This window comes from Triplophysa dalaica, chromosome 20, assembly GCF_015846415.1.
Source record: "Triplophysa dalaica isolate WHDGS20190420 chromosome 20, ASM1584641v1, whole genome shotgun sequence".
NCBI classification, from domain to species: Eukaryota; Metazoa; Chordata; class Actinopteri; order Cypriniformes; family Nemacheilidae; genus Triplophysa; species Triplophysa dalaica.
In genome coordinates this window covers 3,693,994-3,711,817 of record NC_079561.1, presented here as the reverse complement: position 1 = coordinate 3,711,817, position 17,824 = coordinate 3,693,994, and the positions used below count along the sequence as shown (strand labels likewise).

The window sequence follows — 17,824 nt, the reverse complement described above, 5'->3', positions numbered from 1 at the left end:
CTTTGTCTTTTGCTTCTCCTGTTTTTCCGGTCTTTCGTTGCCGTCTGCCTTGTTACGGCTTTGTTTGGGTCCATATCGTGCTGCTCAATCAAGACAAGACACAGACCAATAACAGCGCTGGAAATAAACCTGCCTTTTTTCCACAAAAGGAAATATTAATATTAGATTTTTTTCTCCTCCTTCTGTCATTTTCCATCAGGGACCTCTGCGCAATTTAATCACCGCTAAAATCATTAAAAAAGATCTGAAGATTAAATTATATTGGCATTTGCAAAATTATGTAATACATTTACATTACAATGAAGAAATTAAAATAATGCATTTTATCTGTCTGGGGTTTCGCTGAGCTCTACCTGGGGAAATATAGCAGAAGGAAATGGACAGGCTCTGTTCTTGAGATCCGAGCGTAATGGAGACGAGCTCGGAGCTTTGGACCTCCAGAGCTGTTCGTACCGGCTACTTCTTCTGCCTATAGTGCCATTAACCCACTTTTCTGAGCTTTAATCATAAGTTATTTGCCAGGACAGTCAAAGACACGTTCCTATAGGTGTCCACGGGTATATTGTTTTCCGTTAAGCTCATACACTTGGACACCATGAGACTGTTATGTTTTTACTAGAGCTGTCATGGTTATAGTTGTGATGAATGATTTAATTGAATGTTTTGTTCATGTAAGCTTAATACGCAAACTGTGCCAACTGTATTCACATTCTATAACATATTACAGACCTCTTGGTGGGTATTGTTGTTATTAAGAATTTAGTGTATTTCTTGACTGTACCACGTGACAAGCCTTTTGACATGCATGAGGCAGTTTCTGACAAATGCATGTCATTTTTTTCTCTATGCAGGTCTTACCGATGAAGAGGTGGAGTTGGCCATCCAGCGAGTCGGTAGTACGGATGAGCCGCTGGCCGTCACCGTTCCGGGCCCTGGACACATCATCCATCCGCTTCCGCTGTCCCCTGTCCCCTACAGTGAGTATTACCCACAATCCTCTGTTTGGAAAGGTGGTCGGCCCCGTAACCCATCCACCCATCCCCTGCTGTGTGTTTTCCATGCCGAAATGCTCCTTAAACATGACTCATCAAGTCTAGTAGATTTTCTCAAACAAATGGTGCGTGACTATATTAAATGAGTCCCCCATTGAAGACGTCTCATCTCTGCTCCGGTAATCCTGTTAAACCTTTGCCTGTATATCAATTCACAACAGGCCAAATGCATAGAAGTCATTTCTGGGAAATGTGGAAAATCACGCTGACATTTTTATAAGCATTCCACAAACACAACTATTACATTAAGCCTGTGGTTTTATTCTTCTTTCAGTAGAGCGAGAGCGGCAGGCAACATCCCATTTACCTGAGCGCGTAACTAATTCCATCACGTCAGGTGACGGCATGGCCGTGATGTCCGTTACGACAATCTCTGCGCGTGGCCTAAGGGTTTGGCCTGGGAAGGGGCTCTTTCTCCGTCCTGTATCTTTATTACCTCCACGGGTTATAAGCTCCTGGCCGGCCGCTGATTTACCAATCGTGAATGAAGTTCGCATAATGCTTAACCTGTATGACAATGATTCCAGATGTATTCCACCCTCATTTATTGCCACCCCGTCCTTGACTCCCCGCCATCTCATGTTTTGTAATGAAAGTGATGTTGATAGGATAGCCATGCAGTTAGGCTCCGGCCCCACTGGAGTGGGGGGTTTTATATCAAAACGGCTATGAGAGAATGGCATAATGAGGGAAGAGTGTGGAGATCTTCGTGGGGGTCAGCTTGGAAAGAGGGGGTCCCTCTCTTTGATGTCCTTGTTATGGGGACGATGCATAGGAAACCGTATCCATCTCTGTCGGTGTAATGGATACTCTGATCTCTATTTTCTAGCGGCAGAAGGACAGTAGGGCCTTCTCTGAACCCAATAAATTTGAGCGCAGATTGGAAAAAAGGGGAATGGAGGCCAGGCTCACACCTTAAGTGACCAGATAAACGGCTGGAGTGGAAAGTGGAGGTGGTGAGGTACTGAAGCTTCGTTCGGACCTTGGTTGAAGTAGGACAGCGGTCATGGACGGCTAAGTTCAAGGACTCTTAATTTCCCCCAAACTGCCATTGAATGTGTCCTACACACTCTGGTAAGGGCACATAGGGGCTAGTACTTACAAAATTTGCTTCTGTAAACATAACCATACATTACATTTTGAAAGTGTAAATAGTGGTGTTTTTAATGCTGATGACTGGTCAAATTGCGCAATGTTTGTCTGCATCGCATACAGTTAATAGATCTGAAATCTAAGACGCTGTCTCTTTACAAGCCAAAGAAAAGTGCTTGCTTGTGTATAAGAAAGCATGTCTATTTGTATTCAGCAGAGCAGATTCGAACAAATTACAGTAACACACCTGTTCTGTAGACCTCGCTATGTTACAAAATGGAGCATTTTGTATCTGACATGTTGACCTGCCAGAGCCAGGCTCGCTTTAATTACTTCTGTGTTTGGAGTGCCGTTAAACATTTGCATGATAATTTCACCCTCCTTTCTGTCGGCAGAGCCTTGCCAGGTTGCCCAGGCGTGAATTGAAATGCCTACTCCTGTGTTCACACGCTGGCTAACGTGTAACGTGAAGGAATATTTTACCCATTAAGGAAAATTACGTCATTGTTTACTTACCCTAATGTCAATCCAAACCTGTTGTAACCACAGAACACAACAGGAGAAATAGGAAATGTGCCACTCGGTTCTTTGTATAGATCAGATTTAAAAGAATGATATGTTCACAAATCAAACCGCATTTGTTTTTTAACCTATTAATTCACTTACAACTCTACATGTTGACTTGTGCACTTGAGCTTTCAGTTTTGTCTTGGCTTCTTCGGGTCCCTGTGTAGTAAAGAAACTCATTTTCGTTTTCTGTCTTTTTGAGTTTTTTGTTTTTTGTTGCATCTTTTAGGTCAACCGTCTCTCGCTGAGAATTAATATAAAGGGTGGGGAGAGACTGTTTGATGTGGACTTTCATTTCCTGATAGTACTCGCAGTGTTGGTGTGACATTCACACCCCATCTCACCGCTTGTGTGCACTTGTTTGAGGTTTGAGCAGAAACCGTTTAAGCGATCTCTTAAATGATTCTCATTTCCATTCCTTTAAGATCACAATTACCCTTAACAGAGATGTTTTCCCCTCAAATATCGTAAGTGGGAGTTTCCATTATGCTCAGTCATAGCTGATGAAATGGCTCATCTTCTATTTTAAAGTAATGATGAGAAAACCGTGTTTCCATTTCTTTTCTTTGCACTCCCCTCTTCTGCGAATAAGAACGGCAATTCATTTTCCTAGTAGATGAACATCCAGGTACACAACTTTGGTGTCACATCCTAATCATTCTGATATAAATCTGGTTTAAATGTTTACATTGCTGAGGGAAAGCCATTGAACGATGTGTCGATTAAAATATGCATCTTCTCCAATAGTCTGGCCAATAGTCAAGCTCATGGTGTTTGTCTGTATGTCTCAGCAGGTCCCCCAGGTTACAGATGGAGACACTACGGTGCCCTGGCTGTTATCATGGCAGGAATGGCCTTTGGCTTCCATCACCTTTACCGGGTATGTATGTGATACCTTATTCTCAAAATGTGTTTGTTATATTGAGAACTCAACCTTTTCCCATATTTCTGTTTTCACGCAAGTTTGTTACAATGACAGGATCACCGTGATTACATTCGTGTTACATCATCGGTATTACCTCATCGCCACGCCTATTCCTTGACAAACTTTTTCCTTTCGGAAAACCCGATGGGCGTCACTCGCCCTTTTCTTATGTACTATCGTCACACGATTTTATACGTGGGCACAAAGGGGTGCGTGGGGGGAGACCCCATTTCTCGGTGACAGTACACCCACACTGCCCATAGTGGTTTGTGGACTTAATTACTGTATTTAATAAGGGATATGGAACACTGATGATAGGATATGAAACTTGTGTGATGTCATCAATAGGAGTTCATTTGTGTGCGTGTTTAGGTGACACTGGTACAGTGGAGTTAAGGCTGTCAGACATATAAGTTGTTTAAACACCATTTGGTTTGAGTCACTTCCTATCTGCCTTTCAGCAAGCACAATATAACTGCACAACTCGACAGTATGTCCGCATGACCGCTGTTATGCATCCGAGGCTACTTTTTGAGAGTCACATATCGCAGTGTTTTCTAGTGTGAAACTATAGCTTGTCAAAAATCGGTTGTTTTTAGAATGTAACGTAGCACCTGATGGCTGGTACTTTCATCCACCCCCTCACTGTTTCACTTGCTTTTTCACTTTCTTGTTAGTTACAGTTACGCTCTTTTACAATTGCTCATACACTTAGGGATCATTAAACTTGGGTGCGTAAAACTTCCCACACTGTTACAAACATGAATGATTTCTCAAAACACATCGCTTGGTGGGGAGGGCTGTGTTGTGTTACCTTTGCACACAATAAAACACTAAAGTTATAAACAATCATTTTTGTCCAACGTGCAAGACACTTCTCCTACACTTACGCTGTGTCTACACCGGGCGCAAAGCTATGTTCACTCTTATGTCACTCTAAACCTATATGTAACTCTTACATAAAAGAAGCTATTTTGAGAAATGTCCATACAATGGAAGTCATACAGGTTTGGAATGACATGAGGGTCAGTAAATGATGAAATAATTTATATTTGTGGGTAGATATTCCCTTTAAGGTCCAGAATATTAGAATTTAGGTAAGGCTAGTCTGATTTAGGAAAGTATACAACAACCCAGAACACTTTAGAAAACGTTGCAGTTGTACTACTTATAAACGTCTTTCTCTCTCTCTCCCCCCCTACACACACACGGTTAGTAGTTCTCCATTCCCCCGTGTGCGTCTCTGCTGTTCGTGGGATCTGTGCCCGCGGCTGTGGTCATGAGGAGGTGTTGTTCCCTGGTGCGAGAGCTTTTGCTGCTGTCATGTCAGAGGAACATCTCGCCGGTGTCACCATATGCCCCGTCCTCCTCCTCCGCTTTATTTATGCTATAAAGCACACTGTAAACATCACTCACAGCACCTCGCTTATTAGATACCCTAGTGTTGACACTCATTTCATTTTTTTTCAACTTAAAAGTGTTTATTACTCATACCGGTGTGAACAACGCTTGCGCTGCTGTGAAAACCTGTTAAGGCCAACTGTTTTCCAGACGGAGCCTGCGCACGCACATTGCACATTACAGCACCCAGCTATTCACCAAATGTCATGTTAATCTCCCCGTCTATTTTCTCGTTGTTCGTTCGGGGAAACAAATCAACACGTGCGTTTGGAAATATAAAGGGATCGTGCAAGAGCCGGGTGGCAGCTAGCAGAAGTGCTAACTGGTTGACCTTTGGTGCTTTTTCTCAGTGTTTGGAGATGTTGTTCTACAAGGCTTAAACTCTGACAAGCAATTGTCCTCAGAAGGTGACATGTTTAAATGGAGAAGCCAGCCTGTGGGCTAAAAGACTTAATGATGTTGAACCCAGAGTCATGCCCTGATGCTTAATTCTTGGCCTTGGTGTCAGCCATCGAGGCAAATTGCACTGGATGAAGTGAGAAAACCGCAAGACTATTGAAAGGGATAAAAAACAAAAGGCCCTTGTTTTGTTCAGCATGAATGCAGGCCCCCAACTTAATACCGGCAATAGCTTAGTATTTAGCAATAGCTTTTTGTTTTGAGAAGCATCAAGTTTAGTTGACTTCAAACTAGTGGCAAGCTGTTTTTATTATTGTGCAAAAGGATAAATTGCTGCAACTTGAGTATTTTAAGTGTCCTTTTTAATCACTATTTAGTTAACTTCTAGGATTATAAACTGTATAGACCACTTCATAAGATGTAAATAAAGCTGGTCCAACACTTATCCAGAAGAACTTCCTGTTTAAATTATTTATCTACACAAACATTTAAACAAATACAACCAGAATTTTTTTAAAACCGAATCAAGGTGTTTTAATGTCTATTTTTTTAATTATATACATATTTATTAGATTTGTAAGATCAAATAATTTTTTTTAACTGGAAATGCCAGAGTTTAAATCTTGCAAAGTGGTTTACATTACTACCAATTTTATTTGATAACATTTTTATCATGTTCGATGTCTTCATCTTACTCGAGATCTTTCAGAAACCCTCTTTTGTGCCAGAAAAACACAGTTCTGTGATGGATTCAGTCAATTCTGCCAAGTATCTTTTTTGTCAGTCGGTTGTAATGCTAACCACTCCGTTAAAGTAATAGTTAGACTTTGGCTCAACTATTCAAAGTAGCTTTTGCTTTGGAAAGCAATATTTTCAAAGTTGCTTTCCCATCTGTTGAGTAAAAAATTGCATTCAAACCAGCGGAACAATGGATTTATGAACAAAAAAATTGTTTAGGGGGGTTTAAATGAAATTTGGTCGGCCCACGTTAATGCTAACAGACTAGCCCTTTGTCTATTTGTCAGTTTGTAGCGGCAGAGCGCGCCCCATTCCTCTGGGCCGTTTTCCCTGTTCCTGAGTGGAATTCTAATAACGTGCCGTGTTTTTAATTGCAGAAATACATCCTTCCCCTCATTATGGGCAGCAAAGAGGACAAGAAGCATCTGCAGAAGATCGAGAGCAACATCGCGGATATGAGTGGCACGCTGACACAGACAGGTGAAGATTAATATCTTCATCACTTTTTCCTCCTTAACATTTTCCTTCATTTATCCATCGCCAAAATCTGCTCACATTTTACAAATGACGGTCCTGTCATTTCGCTTTAATTTGAAATTGCTTGTTTACTGTCAGCTCAGCTTCAATTAATTACGTTTCGCTGAAAAGCTCTTAACCTCGGAATATTAATGAGGAGAAGAGGAATGACAGCGTTTCGTTTTCTTTTTTTGCCTTCTTAACTGCGTGGCAAGAAAGTTCATTTTAATTTTCGGCGTGGTGGAGTGGCTCCCCGGTTAGGCCCGGAGCGCGCTGGTGATTAAGTGTGCGGTGACAGGTGCGTCTTGTGTCTTGGACAGGTGAGGAATCTCAGCTAGTCTGTCAGAGAGGGATGTCCCTCCGCCTCTCTCTCCTCTCCCTTCTCTTCTCCCCCCCATTACCCGCTACGCAGCCGGTGTAATTAAACATCCTAGTAACCATGAAAGCGGGACACTTCCAGGAGAAACTTTGTCTTGTTAGCGCTCCAGTCGACGTGCAGTTGGGTGGCTCTTTCTGAGAATGAAAACTCACTTGTGCAATTTGTATCTTTTACTTCCAAAGAAGGACAAGACTTGACACAACGCTTATTTCATTTGGGTGTTTGCAGTGCAACATTGTATTAGTATTCCTCTATTTTTTTTTTTTTTTAAGTAATTCAAGTAATGGAAGGGTTTCCTCAGCTGAATGTTTTTTTACACTGAATTGTACTCGTGCTATTTTATTTTTGCCCTGCAGCCTTTACATTTGAATTAAAAAATAGGTGACTTTCCTAGTGAGATTGAACATATTTACATGTAACACACAGTATGTAAAGATGAAACATTACATGCAAAGCAGGTAATTATGACTTTTAATAGACAAAAGACTGTCCCTGGTGTTGTTGGGGAAGTAGATTGTACATTGTACACCTGTCCTTAAACTTCTTTTATCATTTACTCATACTCACGTCATTCCAAACCCGTATGATTTTCTCCTGCGAAAAATTGGGATATTCTAGGAAATGTCTCTTTTGTGTGTTTTGTGTCCATACGGTTGCAGTCAATAGGGGCCAGTGTTGCTCGGTTACCAAAAATAATCAAAATATCTTCTTTTGTTTTCTGCAGATAAGAAGAAAGTCATACAGGTCGGAATGTCAAGAGGGATAATTTTTATTTTTTTAACTATCCCTTTAAGAGATTTTTTTAAATAGACCTCATGTGAATCTGCACAAAGCTTTGCAAGCACCTGTCTCTTTATGGTGTCCTCGTATCCCTTGTTTATATTATAAGAGATTAAAGTAAGCAAATTCGGGGCATATAGGATACAGCCTGTAGGCTGCGTGTCTCCACGTTAATCTTACATCCCAGGCTTTTGTAGTCTGGTTTGGGGAGGGTTTACCAAAAGGCCACTCAATTGCAAGCCATAGCGTGCAAACCTCGTGTGGGTTTCTTTATCTGATTATCAAATGAGCCATTTTGGTCCATATATGCAAAAAATCTCTCCTTTGTGTTACGCTGCTGGTTTTTTTGCAGGATTCCTGTTTTGTTTAGCGTCACATTCAGATTCAGATGATAAGAGTATTCATAATGTTCTGGGCTGGATCTGCTTTTCATATTTGCTTTGTGAAACACTTGTTCTTTTTTCTCTCCTTCTGTCCCTTCAGCCTGCCACTCGCATTCCCTCGGAAGATCCTTACCTACCCCCAGTCATTCAGTCAGTCACGGTGCTGATCTAATTTGCTGTGGCTGCGGCAGCCAAGTTGCTATTGTAGTTAATGACTGTTTCATTTAACAGTTTGGGAGAGGGTTGCAATTACGGAGCGAGTTTCCCCCTCTTCTCACAACATGAGTAATAGCAAGTGACTGCCGCTCCTGCCAATTGCCCACACTCCTTTGTTAAAGTTTGTGTTTTTCTCCAGCGCCAGGCGCAGTGTTCCTTTAAACGTGGCTCGGTTGCTCCCGTAGTCCGTTACTTTCCACACGCAATTAATGAACGGGCCACGGAAGCGCCTCGCCTGTAATGGAATTGCGCTGCCTGTTTTGCTCTCTTTGTGTGTAGAGCGTATTGGTGACCAGCTGGCCAATAAAGACTTGGACATATACAGTGTACCTTATATTAAGGTATTTACTGAATAATTTACACTATACACACTGTCTCTTTTCCCGCAGCAGCTGTGAAGCCACTTGCAAGATCTCAAATTCGCCCGATTGTTTTCTCCAAAGAGCGGGTTGGTGGAAACCTGAGCCACAGTAAATGGAGGATTCTTGCATTTTAAGTCTGAGGCGTGCGTGTGTGTAAGAGTCACGCTATTAAAAGAATCATGCTTCATGATGCCATCGATTAGAAGAACCATTTTTGGCTAAATGGTTCCAAAAAGTTAACATCTGAAGAACCTTGTTGTTTCACAAAAGGTTACTTTAGTGAGAATGGGTTCTTTAGATTAGATTATAAAAAGAGGGAAAGGAGTGGTTCTTACAAGAACCTTTGAGTAATTAGTTATATTTCCGAACCAAAAATGGGTTTCCTATGGTATCGACCCTTTTGAATCAGTTTTCGATTTTAAGAACGTTGAGGTTTGAGATCGTCGGTGCTCATTTCCAAAGTGCAGTTCTACAAAATCGGAATCGGATGATGTGATGGAATTGTTGCTCAGAACACAGTTATTTTATTCTTCCAGTATTTTTATTGTATTCATAGTAGATAAGAGATAGTACCCGAAATGATGACGCCAAGGGTTGTGTGATAAAATGGAACAAATGTTGTTGTTAAATGGACGTACTTGTCTCAGAGGGCGACACAGCTTCAGTTACATCTGCCTGGGTCTGGGATAGGACATTAGAAAAAAAAATGCTATGTACAATATCTGGGACAGCAGCAAATTATTCTCAAAAGATCATAAGGCGAGCATTTTAATTTTTCCCTCCTTTTATGATTGACTTTGAGCCATTGTTCCAAGTCACCCTTTAAGACAGGCAAAGGTTGCGCGAGAGATAAACACGTTACAGCTCTTAACCAGAGAGCGAAAGGGCTGTTTCTATGCCAGTAGAGCCCTGAAACCGCGCGCTGGAGAGCCAACAGTCGGCAGCTAATAATATCTGCTGATGTTAATCCAATTAGAGTTGATTTAACACTTTACAGAGCATGATTTATAGAGGCGTTTATTGGTTTTCTGTAACATAATCAGTTTGGAAACTTAATGCATTGTTTGGGAATGCATGTGTGACTGGAAACGGGGAGAGAGCAACTTGTGCTCTGGGTTATTTGAAATGATACCCTCATTATTAACACCAACTCTGGCCCTGCTAGGGCTGTTTTTCTTGGGCTTTCTCTAATCCTCACGGCCAGCACAATCTGACAATAATTCAATCTTCAGAGAGGATGGAAAATGAGCTGTATTTAGTAAGATTAGTGAGGACACTGGTGTCTAGCCCTCTTGCCTCCCAAATGAGCAGGTTTTTTTCCATCTTGTTGATTGTTTGGCGAGTTTGACGGAGGCAGCGTTTCGAACCCGTGCTAATGGAGGTTAAGAGACCGTGATTTGATATAAGAGCAGACGTCGGTGATTAATCTTGTACAAATAGAGGTGTCTTATATTACTGATTGAGCTGAAGGCTAAATCAAAGAGAAAAGTACTGCATGTTGATCGACGGTAATGGTCTCAAACAAACAGGCGTGTGGATTTGCACTGGATCCACACTAAAGCTGATGTTTTCCTGCTTGTGGAGTTCTGGTAATTGGTGGGCTTTAATCTCTGTGTGTTTGTGTTTTTGGATGCAGTCACTCAGTTGCAGATGACCCTGACCTCTGTGCAAGAATTGCTGGTCCAACAGCAGAAGAAAATTCAGGAGCTGTCACAGGAGCTGGCTAACTCGCAGGTAATACCACAACAGTTCATTCGCTCAAAAACAACAATTGTCAACTTTTCGCCTCGTATGCTTCACAACCCAATGCAACTTTGTAACTCGAATGAAAACCATAGCAGAATGTTCACATAATGGGGACTTGAGCAGGTGAGATGTTTCACTCCAGGTTTAATGAAAACATGAGAACCAATGATGCTTGACATTGTTGACATCAAACCTGGTGTGATGGTGTCACACCTCAGATCTTGACACATCATGGCATTTTTGGATGATCTGTGCCTTTAACATTTGGTCAGTGGTATTTTAGTTGGTGAAGATGTCCTTCTTGGACTTAAAAAAACATTTTTTTCAGGAAATAGGAGAATACTTTTGCAATGATTAAATAAAAGTTGTTAAAGTTGACGAGCACTTCTTTTCATTGGTTAGATGTTTGCTATAAGGGTTTATGGCAAAACAAATCATCTTTAGGTTTCAGAAGAACAGCAACGATATGTGAAGACAAAGCTATTGTGACTGAAAAACAGATTATTCCGTCAAACATTCTTCCGGTTCTTGTAATTCTTCGCATTGCAGATCAAGTGTTAGGCCAAAATTAGATCTTCTAGAATCACAGTGCACGCGATGGTCATTGCCAACATTTTTGTCACTTTCCTTGCTTTTTTCCTTTTGATACACAATCATCATTAAACAGCAAAATTCCCTGTCACGCAAGTTCAAACATATGTAATGAACAAAAAAAATGCATCGATAGCTCGTACCTTTGGTACACCCTGAGAAGGAAATAGAAGTAAAAACACGAAAGGAATTCTCTCTCCTTTCTCACGAAAGGTCTAAAAATGGTTGAATTCCTTCATGGCATTTCAGATATTTGTATGATAAACGACATTTTTGGTGTTTGTTTGCTTGCCGAGTTTACTGTAAGGAAAGGTCTCCTGTGCATTTTCCAAAGCCCTTCGTGACGCTCAGTTTCAGGGGCGCAGCCTCTATAAAACAAGGCCACTTTGAGTTTAAAACAACACAGGTATTTTTCATTGACACTGAGGCTGATGCTTCACCCTGATGTGAATATTAGCGGTGACAGGACTCAAATGCTGTTCAGAGGAGAAAAATGTGCGTCAGCAGGACGAGACGTGTCTTGGGAGCGCCATGAAGATGGTGTAGGGCCATCTCCGCTAGCTCCAGCAAGCCAAGCAGGGACATGAAGTGAACCTACGCTGGACTGAGACCTCGGTTAACCTGGCAAAGTTTGTCTTTCTGAGAAATGTATCGTATAAAGAAGTTAAAAGGTCAAATAAAGGGTTGGTTGTGACAAGAACGACTGGAAATAATATCTCCGCATCTCACGTCTGCTTAATAATAAAAAAATGAAGAATACTTCCTGCTTTAAGAGATTCAATCTTCAAATGTGCTTTTATGCAAAATGTTGCTTGACTAAAAGGTGGTTTTTGGTAGGTTGAATTTCTCAGTAAATAGATGTTTATGTAAGGGTGGTGTTTTTTGGCACTTTACAGATTTCCTTGAAATGGAGAACATTCAGATAGAACACCAGATACGCTCAAACATTATAAAGATAAATTAAACATATAACCGATGCTTTAATCCAAAATACAAACCACAGTAAGACTTAAAAGCAGAATGTAAGAAGCAAGAGAATGTTTTGAAAAAGATGGAATGCAGATTTTTTTTATAAAAAAGGAAGTTTTCATCTTTGTTATTTGAATGTTGTGGCAAAGCAGATTTTGTTGCCTTTACGCTTATAATTTAGTGCGTCATGGTGTCCTTATCTTCAGAGGAATGTACGGCGTGATGATAAAGGCTTCAAGTGCTTTGTGAAGACATGTGTTTATAATCTATAGGGATCCGTCATCTGTGGCAAATCACAGGCGTTTTGCATGCGCCGCTTGCTGAGAACACAATGCAATACCTCACAACGTGAAACTCAATACACTTTGTATCTTACGATGGCGTGATAAATCATCCCACAACGGTACCAAAAAGCGCCTCAGAATTGCAACCGAGGGCATGTTTTATGTCCACGGCTTGTTAAGCACATGGGAGTTTTACTGACGCATCTGGATCCCACACGAAAGCATATGCAAACACATCTGGTCCCGAAAGTGAAAAACAAATCTCTCACCCTTCTGAAGTTTGCCAGAAACTCATCGCTACGTTTTTTCTCCCCCCAGCATCCTTCCGTCGCCCTCTTGAAGTTCTCATCCATAAACTGACTTGGCAAAAAAATGATATCTCCAGCGCACCTCCGCTCTGCTAAACTCCTTCCAGAAAACCGCCTTCACATCGATCTATTGTTCAAAACACTTTCAGCCATCATCTGCAACAGCCGCCCAAAGTCAAGGAGAAATGGAATTTTCGCTGTCAAATTCCAGATTGAATTAAAAAGCTTGTGCTTCATTTGTCATGAGTGCCCTGCTGGAAAACAGCAGCAGTGTATATAAAGTATGCTTCTCATCAAAACGGCCATTAAACAAATCATAAAGTCTACTTAGCGCTGATCTTAAATTTTGTTTTTAGAGATGCGGAGACCCGTTGTCTAGAGCCATGCGTGTAATTCAAAAATTGTTTTCAGGTCCACATGTGCGATTTTCTCAGCTGCCTTTATGGGTTTCCCTGCTCTATACAGAAAGCGGCGAGCTCGTCGATTAAACCCTGTAATGCGGAAATGTGTATTTAACTCAAAACACATGGTGACTCCTGTTCTCGCATCTACTAAGAAAACATTTCCTATACTTTCAAAGCCAAAGTATAGTACAGTGTGTACTGTTGTGTGAGTGTTGTGTTGTTTCTCTGTACCAGTCGTGCACTGTAAATGTAGTATTTGTTTAAGTATAATCCTGCACATCGTTATATATTATTCAAATGTCTTCTGATCAAGTCTTTGTCTATTGAAGACAAAATTGAGTGTTTTGGAAAAGTGTCATTTTTATTGTACTTTAAAGGGGTCATATATTTTACAGATATTTGACAAAGCTCATCGCACTGAAAAGCGAGGTGTGCTACGATTGGCCAGTTAACATGTGCGTAGTGATAGGTGATAGATAAGTGTGTGATGGAAATGTAACGCCTCTTACCATATTTGGAATATCATGTTCCAAAGCAATTGTACTGACAGGTCGCCAACCTTACCTGCGTTGACATTTGGGCGGTCTTAGTCAAATCATGTGGGGGTGTGGTTACACAAGGCATTTCAAGCAGGTCTGATGAGCATTCGCGTTTAAATAAGATGCATCTTTTGTTCCGACACTTACATATTTGCATTTTTACGTGTTTAATACATGCATGGGCAACTTATAACACACCAAAGACACAGAAAAACACACATTCGCACAATATGACCCCTTTAAGTTGTACATGGGTAGTTGACGAATAAATCGTACATGTGTCCTTTGGTGTGAAATAGCCAAATTTAGAAAACAAACCGCTAATATTACATTGTTTTATATTATTAATATTTATCATATAAATTAGCATAAGAGAGATTTATCTTTGTTGTTAGTTTTTCTTTTTTTATTTGTTTGCTGTCACACCATAGGACACATTTGAATATTAGTCCGTCAACTACCCACATTTTGTTTAGATCAAACAAGGCACTTTTAAATGGGGTGGAAATTATTGTCCTGTAGTAAACTTACAGTCATACAATTTTCATAAATCCATATTTAACTAGTATTTGAGGTTTGTTAAAGTATCAAAACATGGCGTGTTGCTTGTCCCACATCATATCACACATAAGCTTGCAATGAACAAAGGACCAGAGCCGTATCTAGTGACAAGACTCCGAGTTGTTTTTCTTTCCACCTGGCAACCACATAGCAACAGAAAAAATAACATTGCTATCAACTATCATTATTTAAAGTTCTCATTTGTTAGGCAAAACTCCTTGTTCTTCTTTGATATTATTAACCTTTGAATCACGAGCACAACTAGTCACTTTCTTTTTTTCATTTTTTATAAAATCCACATTTTGACTGGTTGCCATGCCTTTAAAAAGGATAGTTCACCCGGAAATGAAAATTCTATTATCATAACTCGCCCTCTTGTCACAAAAGAAGATATTTTGAAAAATGTTGGTAAACAAAAGACGGCGATTCTCATTGACTTGAATTGGATTTGTATCCATACAAGAGTAGTGAATGGGTACCAACATAAAATGTCTTTTGTGTTCTGCAAATGAAAAATATATATCATTTTTGGGTTAACTGTTGCTTTAAAAACAATGTCTGTATTAGAAACTGCCCAGGGAAGATTAGGAGCTCTTCGCTTTTCTTTATCTATTTATCGCCACAGAGAGAGAATAAACAGGCTCAAATAAATTGTTCCAATGTTTTCGCTAGAAACGCTCCTTTGGGATTTATTTTTCACCATAAATATACTCGTGTTAGTGAAAATAGCATCTGAGAGGGAAGCAGTTAATTCATTTGCATTTCTTTACTCGCCCGGTTAAGATATTATCTGTCGGTAATAGTCCGCAGACATTTACTTTAATGTATTCCATGTTTGCCTGCCGCCGTACCGCTACGGCGCATGCACGTGCACATACCTCTCTTGTATGAAATGCTCCACCTCCTTAAATAATTACCCAGACTGTAAAGACGCTGTGTTCACACTTAAGAGGGTGATGAACCCCGATCACACTATACTGACCCTTCTGACTGGATGACTGCTCACACAGTCAAAGACATGCAGAGAAAACCCTTTAGCGCCAATTAAACGGCGTCACTTAATGCGTGTGTGTGTTAGTCTCCAAAATGAAGATGAAGTTGCAAGTGCCATCTGAACTTCAAACGCAGACGGTAAGGAGGTCCTTTGCAGCCTCTGTCAAAATATTATTTCGATTTTATGTCCGAGAAGTGTAAGCTCGGCCGCCGAAGCAATTATTTTTCTTCTGTACAAAGGTAAAATGAGCGAGAGGCACATTCGGCTGTAATATGCAGGTGCCGTGGGGAGTGTGGGATTCAGATGGCCGTAATGAGGTGAGGACTATAATAGGACTGCCTTCATCGGGCCTAATGCGTTCAGCTCGGATCACATGTGCCCTCTTCGAAATCGCCGCACTTATCTGAAGGCTTTAGGAGCAGAACGGAGAAGAAACCTCTCCGTCCCTCCACAGCCCTCGCCGTAAATGAGTCTGATCCTTCTCAGATAGATTCAATTAATTTACTTTAGATTTAATTACACGTGAAAGAGTCCGAGTTAGCCGTCTCCTCTCGATTGGGGGTCTCCGCTTTCTAACTAGCCGCCCCTGGTGACTCGGACGTTGTTAATTACGCTTTAATTTTTCTTTTCCCCTCAGCCCGTTTCCTTCCATTTCCTCATTTTCCTCCTCTGAGAGCCGAAGAACTGGAGGATTATGGGGGTTGGTTGAGGGCTGTTTGTTTGTGGATGGTTCAAAGAGTCAGGTACCAGTGTGACTCAGCCGTGGCTCGACAGGAGGGGTTATTTTGCCCCTGAACGGGGCTCGAGGGCCCGGATTAATCCGTCGGAACGTTCGTTTGAATGAGCCGGATTTCTCAGGTCGAGTATTGAAATGAAGAGTGCTTTGTTGTGTGGGAATATGGTGATTATTTACCAGTGTGGTTTTTCTTCGGTACTCGAAATGTTGTTGTTTATTCTCCGGATGTGAGCTTTTTTTTAAACCGACATTACGTACCACCTGTGTGGTGTGAAAAAAATATGGATGGAATATTTTTTGGCTCTTATTTACTTTGAAGTCATTTGTTATTCAAATGTCTGCTAGCCACCTCAATTGGCCATCCTTCCCTTCAGCAATTCATCCCAGTCGGTGAGCAGTTGGTGATAAGGCTTCTTTTAATAAAAACCTCTGTGACTTGATGAATGCTGCCATTGTTGTGACAGAGACCTCTTATCAAACACCTCTATCCTAAAATCAGCAGTCTGCAATATGGAAAAATATGTAAAAATGGCATGATTCATTCGCTTAGCCTTTTCGGGAAAGATCCTGACCTTCTGGGCGGAGAGATAGTTCTTGTCAGGGTAGTTATGGTTTGATATCGTGACTTTGAGGACTTCATTGTCTCAATGGCAGTCGTTTGATATATTGGCAGTTTGAATGCATCTGAATATTTCCTTCGTTTAGTGATTCTGATGTGTGGAGGCTGTAAATAATGATGAGTTATTTTCAAACCATTGTTGGGTGAAAAAGGGACAAACCCAACTGTTGGGTTAAAATGTACCTGCATTATCCCAAGTCGTTTCAGACAAAATGATGACTTGTTTCAACCTGTGGTTGGGTCAAATATGAAGATTTTCAGTTTGATTGGTGACCAAACTATGGATTGAAAATAACCCAGAATTATTTATTGTAACAATTTACTAAAGTGTAGCTTTTTTAATTTGACAAGTTTGGGGTTTGTGCAGTCATATCACCGATCCAACTACAGTATATACGACCCTATGATGAATAGCAGTCAAGGGCCTTTAAAATAAAACAGGTGATTTATTAATTTGTTTGTTTTGTTTTCAAAGGCCTCATCTACAACCAACTGCATGCTGGAGTCTCAGAGCATCAGTGAGCTCAAGGCTGAGATTGTGTCTTTGAAAGGTCTTCTTCTAAGCAGGTAACTTACTGTGTAACATTAACGTAGTATATATCATATAATACATTCTTTCGTTTTAATATACTTTTTTAAAGGTTGATAAAATTTACAAAGATGTATGTACCTAAAAAGGACCTCTAGTAGGTCTAACAAAATGGATGTTTGGTGTTATTGTTATGTAAATGACTGTAGTATGGCCAATATTTGTAAACTTAAGGATGGTTCAGCGAATAATGTGTGTGAATTGGTTTGATCTATATCCATCACGTCGTTCTTCTCACTGGGGCATGTAGCTGGAACCGGCTCATTACTGGTTAATGAGGCTTCACACATCCAACAGGTTCTTTCAATGCCCCAGGATGGATCTTCTCTTACTTCCATTTATATTTACTTGATTACCTATGTATCATGCAAATTAAGATCTAAGTAATCTCATACATCTGAAATTTGCACGCATGAAAGCTTTCGCTGGTCTGGGGTTTTCATTCTCTTTAAACATGTTGAGCAGAAACGACCCTTTTCTACCCGTCAGCAGGCTAAATCTTTGCTGTAATACAACAAAATCTCCATCTGCCAAGCTTATTCCGTCGCGCATTTCCAAAATACCTTCATGTGAAAGCTTTTTTCAAAGTAGCTTTGTTGTTGTGAAGACATACTTTGTTCATTTAAATCCCAGGTGTGGCATACTAGTACTTCGATCATGCTGCAGATCATACG

At 40.6% G+C, this 17,824-nt stretch overlaps 1 protein-coding gene across 2 annotated transcripts in view; it reads left to right on the top strand.

The window, feature by feature from the left end:
• pex14 (peroxisomal biogenesis factor 14) overlaps positions 1 to 17,824 on the top strand; it is a 54,228-nt gene that overhangs the window by 33,139 nt on the left and 3,265 nt on the right. The window contains exons 4-8 of one of the 2 annotated variants that reach the window (XM_056733811.1): positions 852 to 977; positions 3,506 to 3,591; positions 6,552 to 6,654; positions 10,447 to 10,544; positions 17,037 to 17,128. In XM_056733811.1, the coding sequence (XP_056589789.1) occupies positions 852 to 977; positions 3,506 to 3,591; positions 6,552 to 6,654; positions 10,447 to 10,544; positions 17,037 to 17,128 (505 nt within the window). Of the gene's footprint in view, positions 1 to 851; positions 978 to 3,502; positions 3,592 to 6,551; positions 6,655 to 10,446; positions 10,545 to 17,036; positions 17,129 to 17,824 lie in introns of both variants that reach the window. The other variant, XM_056733810.1, reaches the window with a different exon arrangement.